General features: G+C 43.8%; 1 protein-coding gene across 1 annotated transcript in view; it reads right to left on the bottom strand.

Moving 5' to 3' along the window:
* LOC141098647 (cysteine-rich venom protein TRI1-like) overlaps positions 1-14,538 on the bottom strand; it is a 105,306-nt gene extending 90,768 nt beyond the window's left edge. The window contains exons 1-3 of the mRNA XM_073586619.1: positions 14,458-14,538; positions 4,694-4,742; positions 4,530-4,607 (exon numbers count right to left, since the gene is read on the bottom strand). Coding sequence (XP_073442720.1) covers positions 4,530-4,607; positions 4,694-4,738 — 123 coding nt within the window. The 5' untranslated portion in view covers positions 4,739-4,742; positions 14,458-14,538. The remainder of the gene's footprint in view (positions 1-4,529; positions 4,608-4,693; positions 4,743-14,457) is intronic.
* Between the last annotated feature and the right edge of the window lie 4,738 nt (positions 14,539-19,276).

The raw sequence follows: 19,276 nt of genomic DNA, 5'->3' as shown, positions 1-19,276 counted from the left end.
TTCAGTGGTATACTCTTTGTTTGATGAGCCGGCTCGGTGGGTGCGAAAATGTTGTCGCGATGCCCTTATGGCAAAAACTGATGTTGAATCCGCTTTTCGTCTATTACCGGTTCACCCCGAAAGCGTGAAGCTGCTGGGCTGTTTTTGAGAAGGCAGGTTTTTTGTGGATAGGTGTTTACCTATGGGTTGTTCGTTGTCCTGTGCGTATTTTGAGGTGTTTAGTTCCTTTCTCGAGTGGGTCGTGTGCGACGTTTCCGGTTTCGACTCAGTTATTCATTATTTGGACGACTTTTTGTGTGTTAGTCCGGTGGATTCGTCGCATTGTTTCAGGATTTTGAAAGCCATTGAGTGGGTGGCTGATCGTTTCGGTGTCCCATTGGCGCCCGGAAAAACGGAGGGCCCTAGCACGTGTTTGCGTTTTCTTGGGCTCGTCATCGATACAGTTGAATGGGAATTCAGGTTGCCTGAGGACAAGCTAGTGGATTTGAGGTCTGATGTGGTCCGAGCACGTCGTTTGAGGAAAATATCGTTGCGAGATCTTCAGTCACTGTTGGGGAAGCTTAACTTTGCTTGTCGGGTTATGCCGATGGGTCAAGTTTTTTCCCGTAGGCTGGCTAGCGCTACTGCGGGGATTCGTGCTCCCCACCATTTTGTTAGGTTGTCGTCAGAGCTCAGGGCCGATTTGGCAGTCTGGGGGTCCTTTTTGGAGGAGTACAACTGTTGCTCTTTGGTAATGGCGGAGGTGGTAGGTAACGATGCATTGGATTTGTTTACAGAGGGCAATGGTGTGCGGCTCAATGGCCTAACACGTGGGTTTCGGCTGGTCTGGTGCACAACATCATGTTGTTGGAGATTTTTCCGATACTGGTGGTGGTGCAATTGTGGGGGCAGAATTTTAGGATCCGGCGTGTTCATTTTAATTGCGACAACATGGGCGTTGTGAGCATGATTAATGGTCTTACTGCGTCGTCCCCTCCAGTTGTTTGAGTTTTACAGCAATTGGTGCTATTGTGTTTGTCTTTGAATGCCCATGTGACCGCGATGCACGTGCCCGGCGTGAGGAACGAGATAGCTGACTCTCTCTCTCTAGTTCGCAATGGGATCGTTTTTTGTTCTTTGGCTCCGGAAGCAGATATTGAGGGTCTAACTTGTCTGGAGGAGCTGTGAAGGGTGGCTTACTGGCCGCAGAGTTGCTGATTGAATCGTCACTGGCACCAAAAACTTGGGAGGCTTACGGGGCAGTGTGGCGGATGTGGGAAGAGGTCCTTACGGCCGGCCAAACCAGTTGGGCCAGGCTTGATCAGGAGAGAATGTTGTTGTCCTGGTTGGGGCGAGGTGCAAGCGAGGGTTGGTCCTGTGCAAAGGTAACGCGCTTGTTAGTGGGTTTGTCTTTTGGCTTTCGGTTGCGCAGGAGCAGGGATTTGACGAAAACATTTTTGGTCAAACAGGCGGCAAAAGGTTTCCGCCATTTCAGAGGCGGGGGTGATTTAAGACGGCCTGTATCTTTTAATCTATTGGAGCAATTGGGTCGGGTTCTGGAGTCGGTCTGTTCGGATCGATATGAGATTTTGTTGTTTCGCCTGGCCTTCTTGTTTGCATTTTTTGGGGGCTTTGTGGGTGGGGGAGCTTGTGTCTCCCAATAAAGAGTCGATGGGTGGCTTGTTAGCCAGGGATGTGGTATTGACCTCACGAGGGGTTGAATTCTGGCTGCGACGGTCCAAAACGGACCAGTCCGGGAAAGACCGCCGGGTGGTGTTGGGTGGCGTGTCTGGTTCGTTAATGTGCCCTGTTCAGTGCTTGCAGAGTTTTTGGGAGCTTTGTCCCAGTTTGAGCGGTTCCTTGTTGTGCCATGCAGACGGGGGCAGCTTGTCTCGGTATCAGTTTGGCGCGGTTTTTAAAAAACCCATTCGGTGTTTGGGGATAGATGACTCCCGCTTTGCCTCTCATTCATTCAGGATAGGAGCGGCGACCGAGGCGGCAGCGTGTGGTTTTGGTCCCTCTTTAATACAGCGCATTGGGGGGTGAAGGTCCAATCGGTACCGCAGTTACATTCGGCTTTAATTTGTAAAGGGAGGGGGGTTTGGTTGGTCGTGAACATGAGACGAACAGGAGTTTGAGTGGGTTGGCGTTAAATTCATGCTGCAAGTATGTTTTTTTTTTCTGTTAGTGTCGTTTTTTGTTTCAGGTGCAGAGCCGCTGTTGGTCTGGATTTTTGGTCAGTCCTTCGTTTATTGGGGAGCATTGCGAGCCAATATCAGGAATGAAGGCAGACAGCTGGGGATTCCCAGGGCCATGGCGGTGGTGCGGTGGCTCGGATTCAGGGGCCTGGTGTGGCGAAGGGTGTTGCCGGAGATCCATGAATGCGCCCTATTGGACCGGGCACCAGATATTCTCGTTATTCACGCTGGGGGTAACGATCTGGCAGTTCGGCCGTTTCAGGAGTTGGTCAATGACATTAAGCAGGATTGCTTACGGTTGTGGTTGATGTACTGGGGGGGTCACTATTGTGAGGTCTGAGATTGTGCCACGCAGGCGTTGGCGGTCTATGAGATCGTTGGAGAAGGTTAATCGGGCCAGGATAAAAGTTAACAGAGCGGTGTCTGCTTTTATTGTTAGAAATGGGGGAGTTGCCGTGCGGCATTTCGATTTGGAAAAGGGCGAGGGTGATTTTTTTGTTGGCGGACGGGACCCATTTAAATGCAGTGGGTTCCGATATTTGGGCCCTCGCCCTTCAGGACGGTATAGAGAGGGCTGTCACATGGCGGGTTGGGGGGGTCTCGGGTCATTGAGGTGTTCAAGGCCCCCTCGTTGTGGCAGTTTTGGAGGAGGGGGAGTCCTTGAAGTCGGTGGAAATTGGTTTTGGAGACTCGGTGTGTAGGGTCTCCTCCGTTAAAAGGTATGCTAGTCGTGATCTGGTGAAAGGTGGATGGGGAGTTTTCCGTCGGAAGTGGGCGGATCTCCAAGTAGTTCGTGGACAATATCTATTGGTGTGCTGGTGCTCCTGAGCCTGTGGGGTAACGGCTGGGAGCAAATGGACAGGGTTTGTTCACAGTATTTTGGACTACTTCACCATGATCTTGTGGCTTCAAGGACTCCTCCTTTCAGTGTTCAAGTCATTGTACTTATGTTATTTATGATACAGTGTTTACTGTTGTTTTTTTGCTGGTTTAATAAAAGACTGCTGTGGCCATAAAAATTCCAAAGAAAATACTCGTGTCCGTGTCTTAGTTGGCGCCGGTGAAGGGGTGGGGATTTTCATGGTCACGCAGGGGTAAAGGGGGAAAGTCAAGTGCTTGGTCTCCCCTGATGTAAACCACTTGACAATACCAACGTCATGGTTCAGTATATTGCCTTCACCCAGTATCTAAATACCTTGGCTCACAGCGCACACTGCTGGCACCAGGAGCGGGTGGTTATGTGACTCCCAAGTATGCGGAAAAAAAAAAAGATACTCAGCAAGAGGACACAGTGCTAAATCAGAGCTGGGATGCTTTTGCTGTCTCGATCATGTTGGTCCCAGAGGACAGTACTTGCATATCTTAGAGATATGCTATTACTGTATAAGGTGGAAAAGCTCTTACAATTGTCCTCCTCATCTACAATAAATAATTTTTTTTTACTAAAACTTTGGCTGGGCTGTTTAACATTTATTTGTTTTAGTTATCTCTTTTATTATGCTTCTTAATAGTTGGCGAGGAGAAGACTGTAAAAGTAGTTCTCCATGGAGGTCTCCTAATTCAGCGAAGATTTCCCCTGGTCCAAGTGCTGAACCTCCTATCTCCATTACTCCAATATTAAAATGTACATTTCTCTGCTAGATAGAGCAAACCATACTACTCTGGTGTGTAGATGTTGCGGTTATATGTTGTAACGGTGCACCCTGCCGTTATTTTCATTGGTTTTAAGAATGATCACCTCAGTGCTGGTGAGAAGAAGACATTTATAAGGCGGTTATTTTGCCACCACAAAAGCAAGAATGACTCCACTACACCTGTGTATGAGGATGCAGAAGGTGGATCTGAGCTGTTGAGCTTGAGTAACCACAACATTGGAAAAATTAGGTGTGAGGGAAATAAAAACATTCTAGGGGCCCCATAACGGTGACCACTCTGAACCGGCAGAGATCGGCGTGAGGCAGAAGAGACAGGCAAGTAGTAATTACTTGTCTGTTAGCTCTTAGACCCATATGCAAAAGGGATAAAAGTCCTTGATAACCCCTTTGAATCAGATATAAAAAGGAGTACTTCATCCATATCTATCTTTTTTTATGAAGTCAAACTTATGTTTTGGCTGTAAAACATTTGGCTGAAACAGAAGGTGTACCTCACTATTGTTTCCAATAGGAATGAGGGACAAGAGGCCACCTAGGAAAAAATATATATATATACATACTGTATATTTGTTGTCACTTTCTAGCTGAAAAATAATTGAAATCCTTTACACTGGTAAACAACCAGAACTTGACTTCTATTCTTCCATTTACTGTTATCTTTTGCTCTCCATTTAGTGTAGCTTCAAGAAATACTCACTTCACCAATGTCTTCAGAGTTGGAAATCACAGCACTGTTTTCATTGACGGGGGTGGAAAAGATGGAAGAAATCTGCCCCTATGAACACATTACACAACTTGTTACAATGGTTCGGGATCTACACAGTTGCCCTTTCAAGAAGCAGATTTTTGTACTACACATACCTGTAATAGTATCAGCATCAACAGATTAGTAAGACGCTGCTCCATCACTCTGTAAGACCAAGGAACTCAACATTAGATTTATTTGTATGAGGAAAAAAGACTCCACTTTAGAATGTATAATGAGACCTTAGTTAGAAAAATGGAAGATACTTGGAACAAACAGATGTGTCGATCTAATCCCTCAGATGCTGCAGTTAACGGTGGCACAGCATCTAAGCAGTTAGACATAGAGAATCGGTTTCTTCTGTCACCTTATAACCTCCATATACTCATGTTCTATGCCAGTAGGTTAACATATCTGTTGGGGCCTAACAAAATCCTCAAGGTTCATGAGTTTTCTCGGTCTCACTCTTGTGTTAACTGATAATACATAACAATGGAAAAGGGTAGAGACCAGAAGATCCCATGTTCAAATCCCCTTCCTCTTGGACTAAAAAAACAAGGAAGATTTTGTAAAACTAGCAAAAAATTCTATGTTAAAATCGTTTACCTGCTTTAAATTTTTTTTCTGCGTTGGCAAAATTTTTGCCTTCGTACGGTTATTTAATTAACAGGAAGTCAGTGCTGTGGATGCCCTCTCACTTCCTGTTATTCAACAATACCAAGGCGGCACCAGTGATGCCAGCGCTGATTGGGTGCCAGATTCACATGTCACAACAACTGCATGAGAGCCGTGGGAACACGAGTGCTCAGATCGCAAAAACGGCGCTGGCACGTGAGATGAGTATAAGCTTTTTTTTATTTTTTCCGGGACAAACATTTAGATTAATAATGGGTTTTCCTATTAGTGGACAACCCTTTTAACTATTTCAGTATGACACAAAGACTATACTGAATCGAATAGAGCAAAGAAGCATGGGCCAAGAGAATAAAATTAAATCATCTTTATTAACAATTGATATAAAATAGAACACTAAAAAATGGAGTTATAATTACAAAAAGATACTGCCTACCAGGGTAGTAAACCCATACCTACACAGACCAGTGTCAGCATACAAAGCCTATCTATAAACCATAGTTATCACACATCTTCCAGGGAGTAATCTCAGAGACAAACACCCTTAAGCCCCAAGGGTGGTTTGCACGTTCATGACGGGCCAATGTTTACAATTCTGACCACTGTCCCTTTATGAGGTAATAACTCTGAAACGCATCCATGGATCCCGGTGATTCTGACATTGTTTTCTCGTGACATATTGTACTTCATGTTAGTGGTAACATTTCATTCAAATAACTTGCGTTTATTTGTGAAAAAAATGAAAATTTGGCAAAAATTTTGCAATTCTGCAACTTTAAATTTTTATGCCCTTAAATCACAGAGATACGGCACACAAAAAACTTGATAAGTAACATTTCCCACATGTTTACTTTACATCAGCACAATTTTGGAACCAAAATTTTTTTTTGTTAGTAAGTTATAAGGGTTAAAAATTGACCAGCGATTTCTCATTTTTGCAACACCATTTTATTTTTACGGACCACATCACATTTGAAGCCACTTTGAGGGGTCTATATGATAGAAAATACCCAAAAGTGACACCATTCTAAAAACTGCACCCCTTAAGGTGCTCAAAACCACATTCAAAAAGTTTATTAACCCTTTAGGTGCATCACAGGAATTTTTGGAATATTTTTAAAAAAATGAACATTTAACTTTTTTTCACAAAAAAATACTTCAGGTTCAAGTTTTTTTATTTTAGCAAGGGTAACAGGAGAAATTGGACTGCAAAATTTATTGTGCAATTTGTCCTGAGTACGCTGATACCTGATATGTGGGGGGAACCACTGTTTCGGCGCATGGCAGAGCTCAGAAGGGAAGGAGCACCGTTTGACTTTTTCAATGCAAAATTGGCTGGAATTCAGATCGGACGCCATGTCACGTTTGGAGAGCCCCTGATGTACCTAAACAGTGGAAACCCCCCACAAGTGACCCCATTTTGGAAACTAGACCCCCCAAGGAACTTATCTACAGTCATGGCCAAAAGTTTAGAGAATTACACAAATATTAATTTTTACAAAGTCTACTGCTTCATTTTTTCTAATGGCAATTTGCATATACTCCAGAATGTTATAAAGAGTGATCAGCTTAACAGCAATTACTTGCAAAGTCAATATTTGCCTAGAAAACTTTATCCCCCAAAACACATTTCAACATCATTGCAGCCCTGCCTTAAAAGGACCAGCTAACATCGTTTCAGTGATTGCTCCATTAACACAGGTGTGGGTGTTGATGAGGACAGGGCTGGAGATCAATCTGTCATGATTAAGTAAGAATGACACCACTGGACACTTTAAAAGGAGGCTGGTGTTTGGCATCATTGTTTCTCTTCTGTTAACCATGGTTATCTCTAAAGAAACACATGCAGTCATCATTGCACTGCACAAAAATGGCCTAACAATGAAGAGTATCGCAGCTAGAAAGATTGCACCTCAGTCAACAATCTATCGCATCATCAAGAACTTCAAGGAGAGAGGTTCTCTTGTTGCCAAGAAGTCTCCAGGGCACCCAAGAAAGACCAGCAAGCGCCAGGACCGTCTCTTTAAAGTGTTTCAGCTGCGGGATCGGGCTACCAGCAGTGCAGAGCTTGCTCAGGAATGGCAGCGGGCAGGTGTGAGTGCATCTGCATGCACTGTGAGGCGGAGACTCTTGGAGCAAGGCCTGGTCTCAAGGAGGGCAGCAAAGAAGCCACTTCTCTCCAGAAAAAACATCATGGACAGACTGATATTCTGCAAGAGGTACAGGGAGTGGACTGCTGAGGACTGGGGTAAAGGCATTTTCTCTGATGAATCCCCTTTTCGATTGTTTGGGACATCTGGAAAACGGCTTATTCGGAGAAGACCAGGTGAGCGCTACCACCAGTCTTGTCTCATGCCAACTGTCAAGCATCCTGAAACCATTCATGTGTGAGGTTGCTTCTCAGCCAAGGGAATGGGCTCTCTATCAGTCTTGCCTAAAAACACAGCCATGAATAAAGAATGGTACCAGAATGTCCTCCAAGAGCAACTTCTCCCAACCGTCCAAGAGCAGTTTGGCGATCAACAATGCCTTTTTCAACATGATGGAGCACCTTGCCATAAAGCAAAGGTGATAACTAAATGGCTCAGGGAACAAAACATAGAGAATTTGGGACCATGGCCTGGAAACTCCCCAGATCTTAATCCCATTGAGAACTTGTGGTCAATCAAGAGACGGGTGGACAAAAAAACCTTCAAATTCAGACAAAATAAAAGCATTGATTTTGCAAGAATGGACTGCTATCAGTCAGGATTTGATCCAGAAGTTGATTGAGAGCATGCCAGGGAGAATTGCTGAGGTCCTGAAGAAGAAGGGTCAACACTGCAAATATTGACTTGCTGCATTAACTCTTTCTAACTGTCAATATAACCTTTTGTTACTCATAATATGATTGCAATTATATTTCTGTATATGATAAAAACATCTGACAAACACACATAAAAATCAGAGGGCAGCAGATCATGTGAAAATATAATATTTGTGTCATTCTCTAAACTTTTGGCCATGACTGTAGATATGTGATGAGAACTTTGAACCCACAAGGGCTTCACAGAAGTTTATAACGTACAGCGGTACAATTAAAAAATCATATTTTTTCCACAATAATGATTTTTCACCCCCAATTTTTATTTTCCCAAGGGTAACAGGACCCTTAAAGTTATTGTGCAATTTGTCCTGAGTACGCTGATACCCCACATGTGGGGGTAAACCACTATTTGGGCGCATGGCAGAGCTCAGAAGGGAAAAGACTTTTTTGGGTGGAATTGAGATCGGACACCATGTCGCGTTTGGATGTACCTAAACAGTGGAATCCCCCACAAGTGACCCCATTTTGGAAACTAGACCCCCTAAGAAACTTATCTAGATGTGTGGTGAGCACTTTGACCCCTCCAGTGCTTCACAGAGGTTTATAACGCCCGGGCGTGAAAATAAAAAAATCGTATTTTTTCCACAAACATGATCATTTAGTCCCCATTTTTTTATTTTCCCAAGGGTACCAGGAGAAAATGGACCCCAAAAGTTGTTGTTCAATTTGTCCTGAGTACACTGACACCCCATATGTGGGAGAAAACTATTGTATGGGCACACGTCGGGGCTCAGAAGGGAAATAGTGACGTTTTGGAATGCAGACTTTGATGGAATGGTCTGCGTGTGTCATGTTGTGTACTTTTATTGTTTTTTTTTATTATTTCAAAAAAATGAATTTATTGGGGGAATATTTTTTTTCTAATTTATTTGGCGATTTTTTAAAAATTATTTTAACACTTTTTTTTTTAAACTTTATTACATTGTCCCAGGTGGGACATCACTGTCCTGTGACAGATCGCTGATCTGTCACATCACAGATTACTGTGACAGATCAGCGATCTGTCACAGGCAGTGCAGCAGGCTTCCTCCAAGGTCCCCGTCGACATCTTGGATTCGGGGGCCTGCAGGGAAGGAGCCCCCCGCAGCAGCGCTGCACATTGAGCTGCCGTGGGGGGCTCAGGGAAGCACGGAGGGAGCCCCCTCCCTGCAGATGCTTCCCTTTAACCCCCGGTACACAGCGATCGTGTTTGACAGTGGTGTGCAAGGGGTTAACGTGTCGGGGGCGGTCCGTCACCGCCCCTGACACATTGTGCCGGGTGTCAGCTGTGATAATCAGCTGACACCCGGCCGCGATCAGCGGCGCTCACCACGTGGGCGCCGCTGATCTCTATGACGTACTATCCCGTCCCTTGGAATTAAGTCCCAGGGCACATGGACAGGATAGTACGTCATATGGGATTAAGGGGTTAAACAAGGTTCAAATTCAGACAAAAAATACCGATTTTGGTTAGATCAATTAGCATGAATCTAAGTGGCTGACTAGATAAAGCAATTCAGGGGGGAGAATGTCCACCAACTGACACATTTTTATGATACCGTCACATCAGCAAGGGCTATCTGTGGGTGTAACTATGACGAGGAGGGAGAAGTTCTGCTTAAGTGACCATACCAGCATCCTTCCTTATTCTTCAGTACCCTTTAACTTTTGGTCGTCTAAGCTCCACATTTGACCCGACCTCTCCTTCTACACCTTGGAGGTGCTGCCATGTCCTGCTGCAAGTGTTTTGTCTGAGCGGGTTTTTAGTTTAGCTGGTGCAATCATGACAGATAAGCGCACACGCCTGTCAGCAGAAAATGCAGATAGGTTGACTTTTCTAAAATTGAACAAGGGCGGGATTTCTGGCGACTTTGTAAGCCCTACAGCTGACAGTAACGTAATGTAGAAGCAGCCCAAATGTTTTTTTCTGGGAAGTTGTCTTAACATCTATCCCTTACAATCCAAAACCATTTTGTTCATGAAGTTACCTCCTCCTGCTTCTGCAACCAGGGCTGGTTTTAGGCAAAGTGGGGCCCTAGGCAAAGTTTAAAATGGGGCCCCAAATTCAAACATATTGCACATCGCACAGAAGCATTTCGATTGTATTTACATGAGCTGAGTTCAGGCCGCTAAATGAGTGTGATCGACAATATTGAAGTCGTTCAACACTTGTTTCCCAGCCTATTTTCAACATCTGAGAAAGAATGATGGGCACAGAACAATCACTAATGGATCAATCTATCCCCATACAGTATCATGTTATCAGCAGCACATCTACAGTTTACACACCATAGTCCTCTATATAATATAATGTGCCCCATAGTCCTCCATATTGTATAATACACTCCCTATATACTCCATATAATTTAATGTGCCCCATAGTCCTCCATATAGTATAATAGACTCCTCAGTCCTCCATATAGTATAATACACTCCCCTTAGTCCTCTATATAGTGTAATACACTAATAATAGCCCTCCATATATTAAAATGCACTGATCAGTCCTCCATATAGTATAATGCACTCCTCATTGTGCTCCATATAGTATAATGCACCGCCATAGTCATCCATGTAGTACAATTCACTTCCCATAGTATAATACACCCCATAGTTCTACATGTAATGTATTCCCCCTAGTCTTCAATACAGTATAATGCAGCTCACATATAGTATAATGCAGCCACCCCAGAGCATAATGCAGCCACCCCACAGAGTATAATGCAGACCCGCCATACAATATAATGTAACCCCCATAGAATATAATGCAGTCCCCCTCTTATAGTATAATGCAGCCACCCCTTAGAGCATAATGCAGCTACCCCACAGAGTATAATGCAGCCACTCCACAGAATATAACGTAACCCCCCCATAGAATATAATGCAGCCCCCCTCATATAGTATAGTGCAGCCCCTCCATTGAATATATGGCAACCCCCTCATAGAGTATATTGCAGCCCCCCATATAGTATAATGTAGACCCTCCATAGAATACAATGTAGCCCTCCTCATATAGTATAATGCAGGCCCCATAGAATATAATGTAGCCCCCTCATAAAGTATAATGAAGCCCCCATACCACAGCATCACATGGTATATAGCACAACACCACATGGTATATAGTACAGCACCACAAGGTATACAGCCCCGCACCACATGGCATATAGCACAGCCCATCATGGTATATAGCACAGCACCATGGTATATAGCACAGCCCACCATGGTGTATAGCACAGTACCACATGGTATATAGCACAGCACCACATGATATATAGCACAGCCCACCATGGTATATAGCACAGTACCAAATGGAATATAGAACAGCACCACATGGTATATAACCCAGCATGGCATATGGCATGGTATATAGCCCCCCTGAGAATGGCCCCACAGTCCAGAACTCACACTGATATATTAAAAAATAACACTCCTGACCTTCTCCTCGTGCCCACGCTGCTCCAGGCTCCTGTCTCCAGCACTGCCTGGCACACAGTGAGTGCCCGATGATGTCATCGCGCACTCGATGTGTCAGAGGCAAAGCGGGCAATAATGGGAGAGGGAGCGTCAGCTGATGCTCTCTCCTCCATCATTGCTTTGAACTGTATACGATATACAGTAGTTCAATGTGGCGGTGGGGGAAGTCGGCGCTGGGGGCAGATGGGCCCGCCTGCTTCACAGGCCCCATAGCGGCTGTTTGGTGTGCTGCTAGCTGAGGGCCCCTGAGGGAGCAGAAGCCCTAGGCAGCTTCCTGATCTGCCTGCCCCTAATGCCGGCCCTGTCATCAACAAGTACTTAGTGGTGATCTATGTATACCCCACTTGTCTCATTGTGCAAGGGTGAAACTTGTAGTCCCTATCTATTCCCTTGCTGGCACACTCTAAAAGCTGAGTAATGATGATTATTTCCTCTGCTAAATCTGTACCCAGATGGAGCCAGTTGCACAACTGCTGGATAAAGATACACTATTTTTTAGAACAATAAAAAAATATGATTTTTTAGAAATCATCTTGCTAACACATTTCAAATGCCGAGTAAGGAAGATTATAGGTCCTGCTAAATTGTAACTTACGATTATCTGTACGTGGATTGTGCCAATGCTCAAGTATAAGTCAAGATTTTCAGCCCTATTTTTAGGCTGAAAGTGCCCCTCTCAGCTTACACTCAAGTCATTGTCCCAGGGTGTCGGCGGAGGATAGGAGCGGCAGGAGCTGGCGGCTGTCACATCATACTCACCCCCTCCAGGCACGATCTCTGCACTTCCCTGCTTCTCCGATGGTGTCCAGCGCCAGCAGCTTCTTCCTGTGTTCAGCGGTCATATGGTACCGCTCATTAAAGTAATGAATATGCACGTGACTCCACTCCCATAGGCATGGAGCGCATATTCATTACTTTAAGGAGCTGTACCACATTACCGCTGAACACAGGAAGAAGCTGCGGGTGCCGGAGACCATCGGAAAAGCAGGGAAGTGCAGAGACCGCACCAAGAGGGGTTAAGTATGACAGGGAGGATGGGAGAGCCATGCATACAACAGGGGGAGGACGGAGGAGCCATGCATACAACGGGGAGGACGGAGGAGCCATGCATACAACAGGGGGAGGACGGAGGGAGCCATGCATACAGAAGGGGGAGGTCTGGGGAGCCATGCATACAACAGGGGGAGGACAGAGGAGCCATGCATACAACAGGGGGAGGACGAGGGAGCCATGCATACAGAAGGGGGAGGACTGGGGAGCTGTGCATACAACAGGGGGAGGACAGAAGAGCCATGCATACAACAAGGGGAGGATGGAGGAGTCATGCATACAGCAGGGGGAGGACGAGGGAGCCATGCATACAACAGGGGGAGAACGGAGGGAGCCATGCATACAGAAGGGGGAAGACCAGGGAGCCATGCATACAACAAGGGAGGAGAGAGGAGCCATGCATACAACAGGGGGAGGACGGGGGAGCCATGCATACAGCAGGGGAGGATGGGGGAGCCATGCATACAACAGGGGGAGGACGGAGGAGCCATGCATACAGCAGGGGGAGGATGGGGGAGCCACGCATACAACAGGGGGAGGATGGAGGGAGCCATACATACAGAAGGGGAGGACATGGGAGCCATGCATACAACATGGGGAGGACAGAGGAGCCATGCATACAGCAGGGGGAGGACGGGGGAGCAATGCATACAGAAGGGGAAGGACAGAAGAGCCATGCATACAACAGGGGGAGGACAGAGGAGCCATGGAGCCATGCATACAACAGGGGGAGGACGGGGAAGTGATGCATACAGCAGGGGGAGGAAGGAGGAGCCATGCATTCAACAGGGGGAGCCACACATACAAGGACAGGGATGAGGAGACAATGCATACCCGGCTTATACTCAAGTCAATAATCTTACCCAATTTTCCGTGGCAAAATTAGGTGCATCGGCTTATACTTGAGTCAACTTATACTCGAGTATATGCGGTATTAGGTATTTTAAGTGGAAAATAGCAAAGATCTGCAGCATGCACTTCCAGTGATGAGAACACCCAGGTGCCTGCCTTTTACTCACCCTTCTTCCCTCCTATTAAATTTCTCACTGCTAAATCCTCACCTAACAAACAAAAACAATTACGGTAATTTCTTCACAGCCTTCAGTTCTTAAAAGAGCTTTTTGGAATAAATAACGCTCACCATAACTTTCTGTCACTGTCCTAATGTTCCTTTCACTCTCCCTACGCTCACACTATGCTGCCGGCAGCATTTACGTAGTCCCTATGATGTTGGAAGGCCAGCCAATCACAGTAATGCCACACCAAAGATGACACCGGCTTACTGTGACTGACAAGCCAGCCCAGCATGTTCATTGGCTGCAACTAAAGCGCCAAACATACTGAGTGGGTCACTCGAATATACCAAGGCAAATAGCAAATTACTCGCCCAGTAACGAATAGCCTGAATAGTGTACTATCCGTGCGAGTAACGAATAGTGCCCAATGTATTCACTCATCACTAGTAATTTCAACTGTGAGCACATCCATTCTTATGACAGTCCTCAAAAAATATTACAAATGGTAGCAATCAGCCAACAGGTCTATACTAGTAGATACTTGCATATTTTTGGTCAATTCATTTTGATGCCATCATGCAAAGAATTATACTAAATTTAAAATTCAAGTAGGGTTAGGTCATTGTACTGTAATACCATGCCCCACCACTTGGTTCACTGTCCACAAATCGAAGAAATCTAGTTTAAAATTCAACACCATCTTGTCTTAGAAACATCTGGTGAAAAAGTTCACATTTTCAAAATAAAAATTCTTAAAATGTAGCGATATATTGCACAAAGCTGCAAATTCATTAACGTTAAAATGTGAAATAACCAATAAAAGTATGTAAAGTGTCATCATCATATACTGTATTCATTCAATTACCTGATTCAACAGTGGAAGCTTCTCAGAGGTTTCTATGTTAGAGCGGTGAGCCTCAGGTAATGTAAAGCAACCCGATCTACAAGGTGTATATATAAGACGAGAAGCGGGAAGACTTCCTGTGTGACCTTTTTCTTAACCAAGCATACAAGAACATCGTAAAATAAAATTATATAACACGAGTTACTTGTAATGTTCCAGGTACAGATTTCTGAGAATGTACGATACACGTAAATATCAGTTGCAACGGATGTCATTGTTTGAGCATGCCCTGTCCAATTTCCCGAATTAATAAAAATTATTGTTCATCTGTTGTCTGTAAACTTGAGATCAGTATGTGCAGCTGAATGTTATTTCCTATGGGTTCAATAATCCACACTCCTCTTCTTAGTAGAGATTAACAAATCTTTTGAATTTCAAATTTGCCAATCTCATTTTTTCCCTAAATTATATTTTCAATACTCGAAGGACTGCAATTGCTCATAAAATACATGTAAGGGAGAGAAGAGAGAGAGAACCACATTCATCATAATAGCTAGCACTTCACATGAGAGAGAGGGCAAGGCTGACCATAAGAGCTTACACTCTACAGGAGAGAGAGAAGACTCAGGTGACCTTAAGAGTTTACACTCTACAGGAGACAGAGAGAACTCCACTGACCATAAGAGCTTACAATCTACAGGAGCAAGAGAGGAACCTGCTGACCATAAGAGCTTACACTCTACAGGAGAGATAGGACCCCGCTGACCAAAAGAGCTTACACTCTACAGTAGAGAAAGAGGACTCAGGTGATCTTAAGAGCTTACACTCTACAGGAGAGAGGATCCTGCTAACCGTAAAAGTTTACAATGTACAGAAGACAAAGGAGCCCACTGATCATAATAGCTAATATTCTACATACTTTTCCAGTGACATGGAAAACAGCTCTGTCGTACAAATCGTGGTCCACTGGGAAATGATGTTCTGTGATGGCTCCAACACTGAACACCACTGTACAAGGTATAATCCACAAGATATCATAGCCGCAGGGCATTATGTGGAGGTCATGTAGCCATACAAAATTATGTTTGCCCGTAAAGCAGCCATGTAGATTCTGTTGAGTGCCGAGGACTAAATTAATAATAAAAACCTTATACTCACCTGTCTTTGTTCCCATTCTTAACTTTCACTGCCTTTGCCCCAATTCCCCAGTCCTATGCTACGGTCTTAGGTTCATATGGTATTGTGACAAATGATTGACGACATTTGGTCAAGAAATTTGGGGAGAATTTGGAGCCAATTGTATTTAGTATTGATCAATTCAGTTCACTTATCAATTTGCTTATCTCAAACACTATTGAGCCCTAAGCAGTGGCACGGAGGACCGTGAAGGACTAAGAACCAAAAAAAGGAAAAAGATCCTCCAAACACAAAGTAATGTCTAAAGATATATATATATATATATATACTATTCAACAATTAATTTAAAAGCACATGATTTAAAAAGGAGATGGCAACACATAGTATACATAAAACGAAAAGCACACTGTGCAGAGGTTATATTGAAAATCTCTCCAATTATACTGTACATACAGAGCATGAGAGTTTGTAATTATCTAGTGGTTGTGATGGAAATACTTGCTGTAATCCCAATCACAATGACAATATACATCATAATAAACATTTAGAATGTAATGGTTAATATGCATTATGAAGATATAATGAAAAAAAAAAGTGCTGAGTGCTTATTTAAACATAATGCTGGGAGATGCTGGAAACTGCCCCAGGTGTGGTGCAGATGACACCAGACTCCTTGGATATTAGAAATTAGGCAATAGTAGCATGATTCCAAACCATCTGTTAGCAGACAGACGAGGAGCAGTGAAAAAAATATGGTTTAAATAGCTGGTATCTGTCACGATCCATTTTCGGATCTGTGGCAGAGTCTGGACTCTCTTATATGAACCTTTTTCCTTTCTGGCCTCTGGGGTTAATATGGAGTTTTGCTCCCAGTGGCTGCTGGTGTTACTACAACTGTAGATTGTCGGCTGCTGGGTTTTTGCCCCCATTGGCCGCTGGTGTCACCACAACTGTAGTTGGTCAGCTCCTGGGTTTTTGCCCCTGGTGGCCATTGTAATTGTGTCCCCGGTGTTTGACTGACCGATTGGCGGGTCGTCACGCAGGGCCAGTCACACCGTAACAGTATCTAAACAACACTCAGTGTAGGGTGACAGACAGGCATATTTACAAGAGCTCCATCCAGCAACAGTGGACCCCCTTTATGTGCGTTTCAGCTGTTCTTCCTTAGAAGGGGAGCATGAGGAACAGAGTAGAATGGAGGCTAATTTATGGGGGATATTGGGCGATGTCACCACTCAATATTAAATGTGTCACGCCCTCCATGTTGTGCCAGGGCACAGGTCTCTGCATTGCTGCATACTTCGGCCGTCCCATGGTGCATGGCTGGAAGGCATCACCAGGAAGTTGTATCGGGGAGCCATGGTTACAATCATGTGGATGATGAATGAAGCACAACTACTGTTCACCTCTTTGCACGTAGTGACTTTAGGAGTCTTTGTTCCTTATTTTTATTATTCTCTAATGCTTTTTTGAGGACAACCACTAATGTTATCCGTTATTCAGTATTAAAACTAGTAATGAGTGAATACATTGGGCACTATTCATTACTTAAAAAACTAAAAAACTGGAATCTGAACTGGGAAAGTACTGTAAGTTAATGTGTATGCACAATGTAAGTGCATATTAAACACAAGACCATTACATAAGGCCATCCTGTCTGGCCTAAGCTTTTTCTAGTGGTTCAGCCGCTCGATCCTTATTCACATTCACATCACTTGGCAAGTGGAAAGGTTTTAAATACTAGAGTTAGGGACTGTCCCACAAGGGTTGCCGTGACGTGGCGGGATGGCTTGTACATTATTTTGATCAAAATTATGTTTACTAAATACGCTTATTATTATTACCTTTATGCATTATTTGCAGTTTATTTTTTATTTTATTTTAGGATATTTGTGTTTTTTGTTTTACTATTCATTATTTGCACGAATAGTACGGTATTCGGGCTATTCGTTACTCGGTGAGTAATTAGGTATTCACCTCGGTTTATTCGAGTGACCCGCCCAGCATGTTTGGTGCTTTATTTGCAGCCAATGAACATGCTGGGCTGGCTTGTCAATCACAGTAATGCCAGCACCATTACTGGCTGCAATTACTGTGATTGGCTGGCCTTCCAGTATCATAGGCACTATTTAAAGGCTGCGGGCGTCATCTTGCGCACATTGCAGCCGGAAACAGCTTAGGGAGAGCGTAGTGTTAGCGTAGGGAGAGTGAAAGGATTGTAGGGACAGTGATAGAATAGTTATAGTGAGCGTTATTTATTCCAAAAAGCTCAGAGCTGAAGATTGCTAATATTAGTTGTTTGTTAGGTGGGAATTTAGAAGTGAGAGATTTAATAGGAGAGAGGGTGAAAGGTAGGCACCTGGGTGTTCTGATCATTGCAAGCACATGCTGCAGCGCTCTGATAATTTCCACTTAACCCCTTGCCTGTTTTCACCTTAATGACCGGGCCAATTTTTACAATTCTGACCACCGTCACTTTATGAAGTAATAACTTTGGAACGCTTCAACGAATCCTGGTAATTCTGAGAATGTTTTCTCATGACATATTCTACTTTATAATAGCCGTAAATTTTCGATATGACTTGCGTTTATTTGTGAAAAAAATTTAAATTTGGCAAAAATTTTGCAATTTTCAAATTTTTTATTTTTATGCCCTTAAATCGGAGAGATATGTCACACAAAATAGTTAATATATTACATTTCCACATGACTACTTTACATCAGCACACCTTTGGAACCAAATTTTAAAAACTGCACCCCTCAAGAAGCTCAAAACCACATTCAAGAAGTTTATTACCCCTTCAGGTGCTTCACAGGAGCAGAAGCAGCATTGAAGGAAAAATTGAACATTTAACGTTTTAGTCACAAAAATGATCTTTTAGCAACAATTTTTTTTATTTTCACAAGGGTAAAAGGAGAAAATGGACCACTAAAGTTTTTGTGCAATTTCTCCTGAGTACGCTGATACCTCATATGTGGGGGAAAAACACTCTTTGGGCACATGGCAGAGTTCAGAAGGGAAGGGGCATGTTTTGATTGGTTGGAAGTGAGAGTGGACGCCATGTCTCAATTGAAGAGTCCCTGATGTGCCTAAACATTGTGACCCAATTTTGGAAACTAGACCCTTCAAGGAACTTATCTAGCTGTGTGTTGAGCACTTTTAACCCCCAGTTGCTTCACAGAAGTTTAGAACATAGAGCCATGAAAATTAATAAAAACACATATTTTCCCCCAAAATGATCTTTCAGCAACAATTTTTTTTATTTTCACAAGGGTAACAGGAGATAATGGTCCACTAAAGTTGTTATGCAATTTCTCTTGAGTACACTGATACCCCATTTTGGTTTGCAGACTTTGATGGAATGGTCTGCTGGCATCATGTTGCATTTGCAGAGCCACTGATGTGCTTAAACAGTGGAAATCTCCCAAAAGTGACCCCATTTTTTCCACAAAAATTATCTTTTAGCCCCGATTTTTTTTGTTTTCCCAAGGGTAATAGGAGAAAATAGACTGAAAAAGTTGTTGTGAAATTTCTCCCGAGTATGTCGTTACCCCATATGTGGAGGAAAACCACTGTTTGGGCACAGGGCAGGGCTTGGAATGGAAGTAGTGACATTTTGGATTGCATACTTTGATGGAATGGTCTGTGGGCGCCATGTTGCATTTGCAGAGCCCCTGATGTGCCTAAACAGTGGAAATCCTC

Source organism: Dendrobates tinctorius, unplaced genomic scaffold (genome assembly GCF_039654945.1).
Source record: "Dendrobates tinctorius isolate UK_male_01 unplaced genomic scaffold, ASM3965494v1 ptg000093l, whole genome shotgun sequence".
Classification (NCBI taxonomy): domain Eukaryota; kingdom Metazoa; phylum Chordata; class Amphibia; order Anura; family Dendrobatidae; genus Dendrobates; species Dendrobates tinctorius.
The sequence above is the reverse complement of the archived record's forward strand: the minus strand, read 5'-3'. Positions and strand labels throughout refer to the sequence as shown.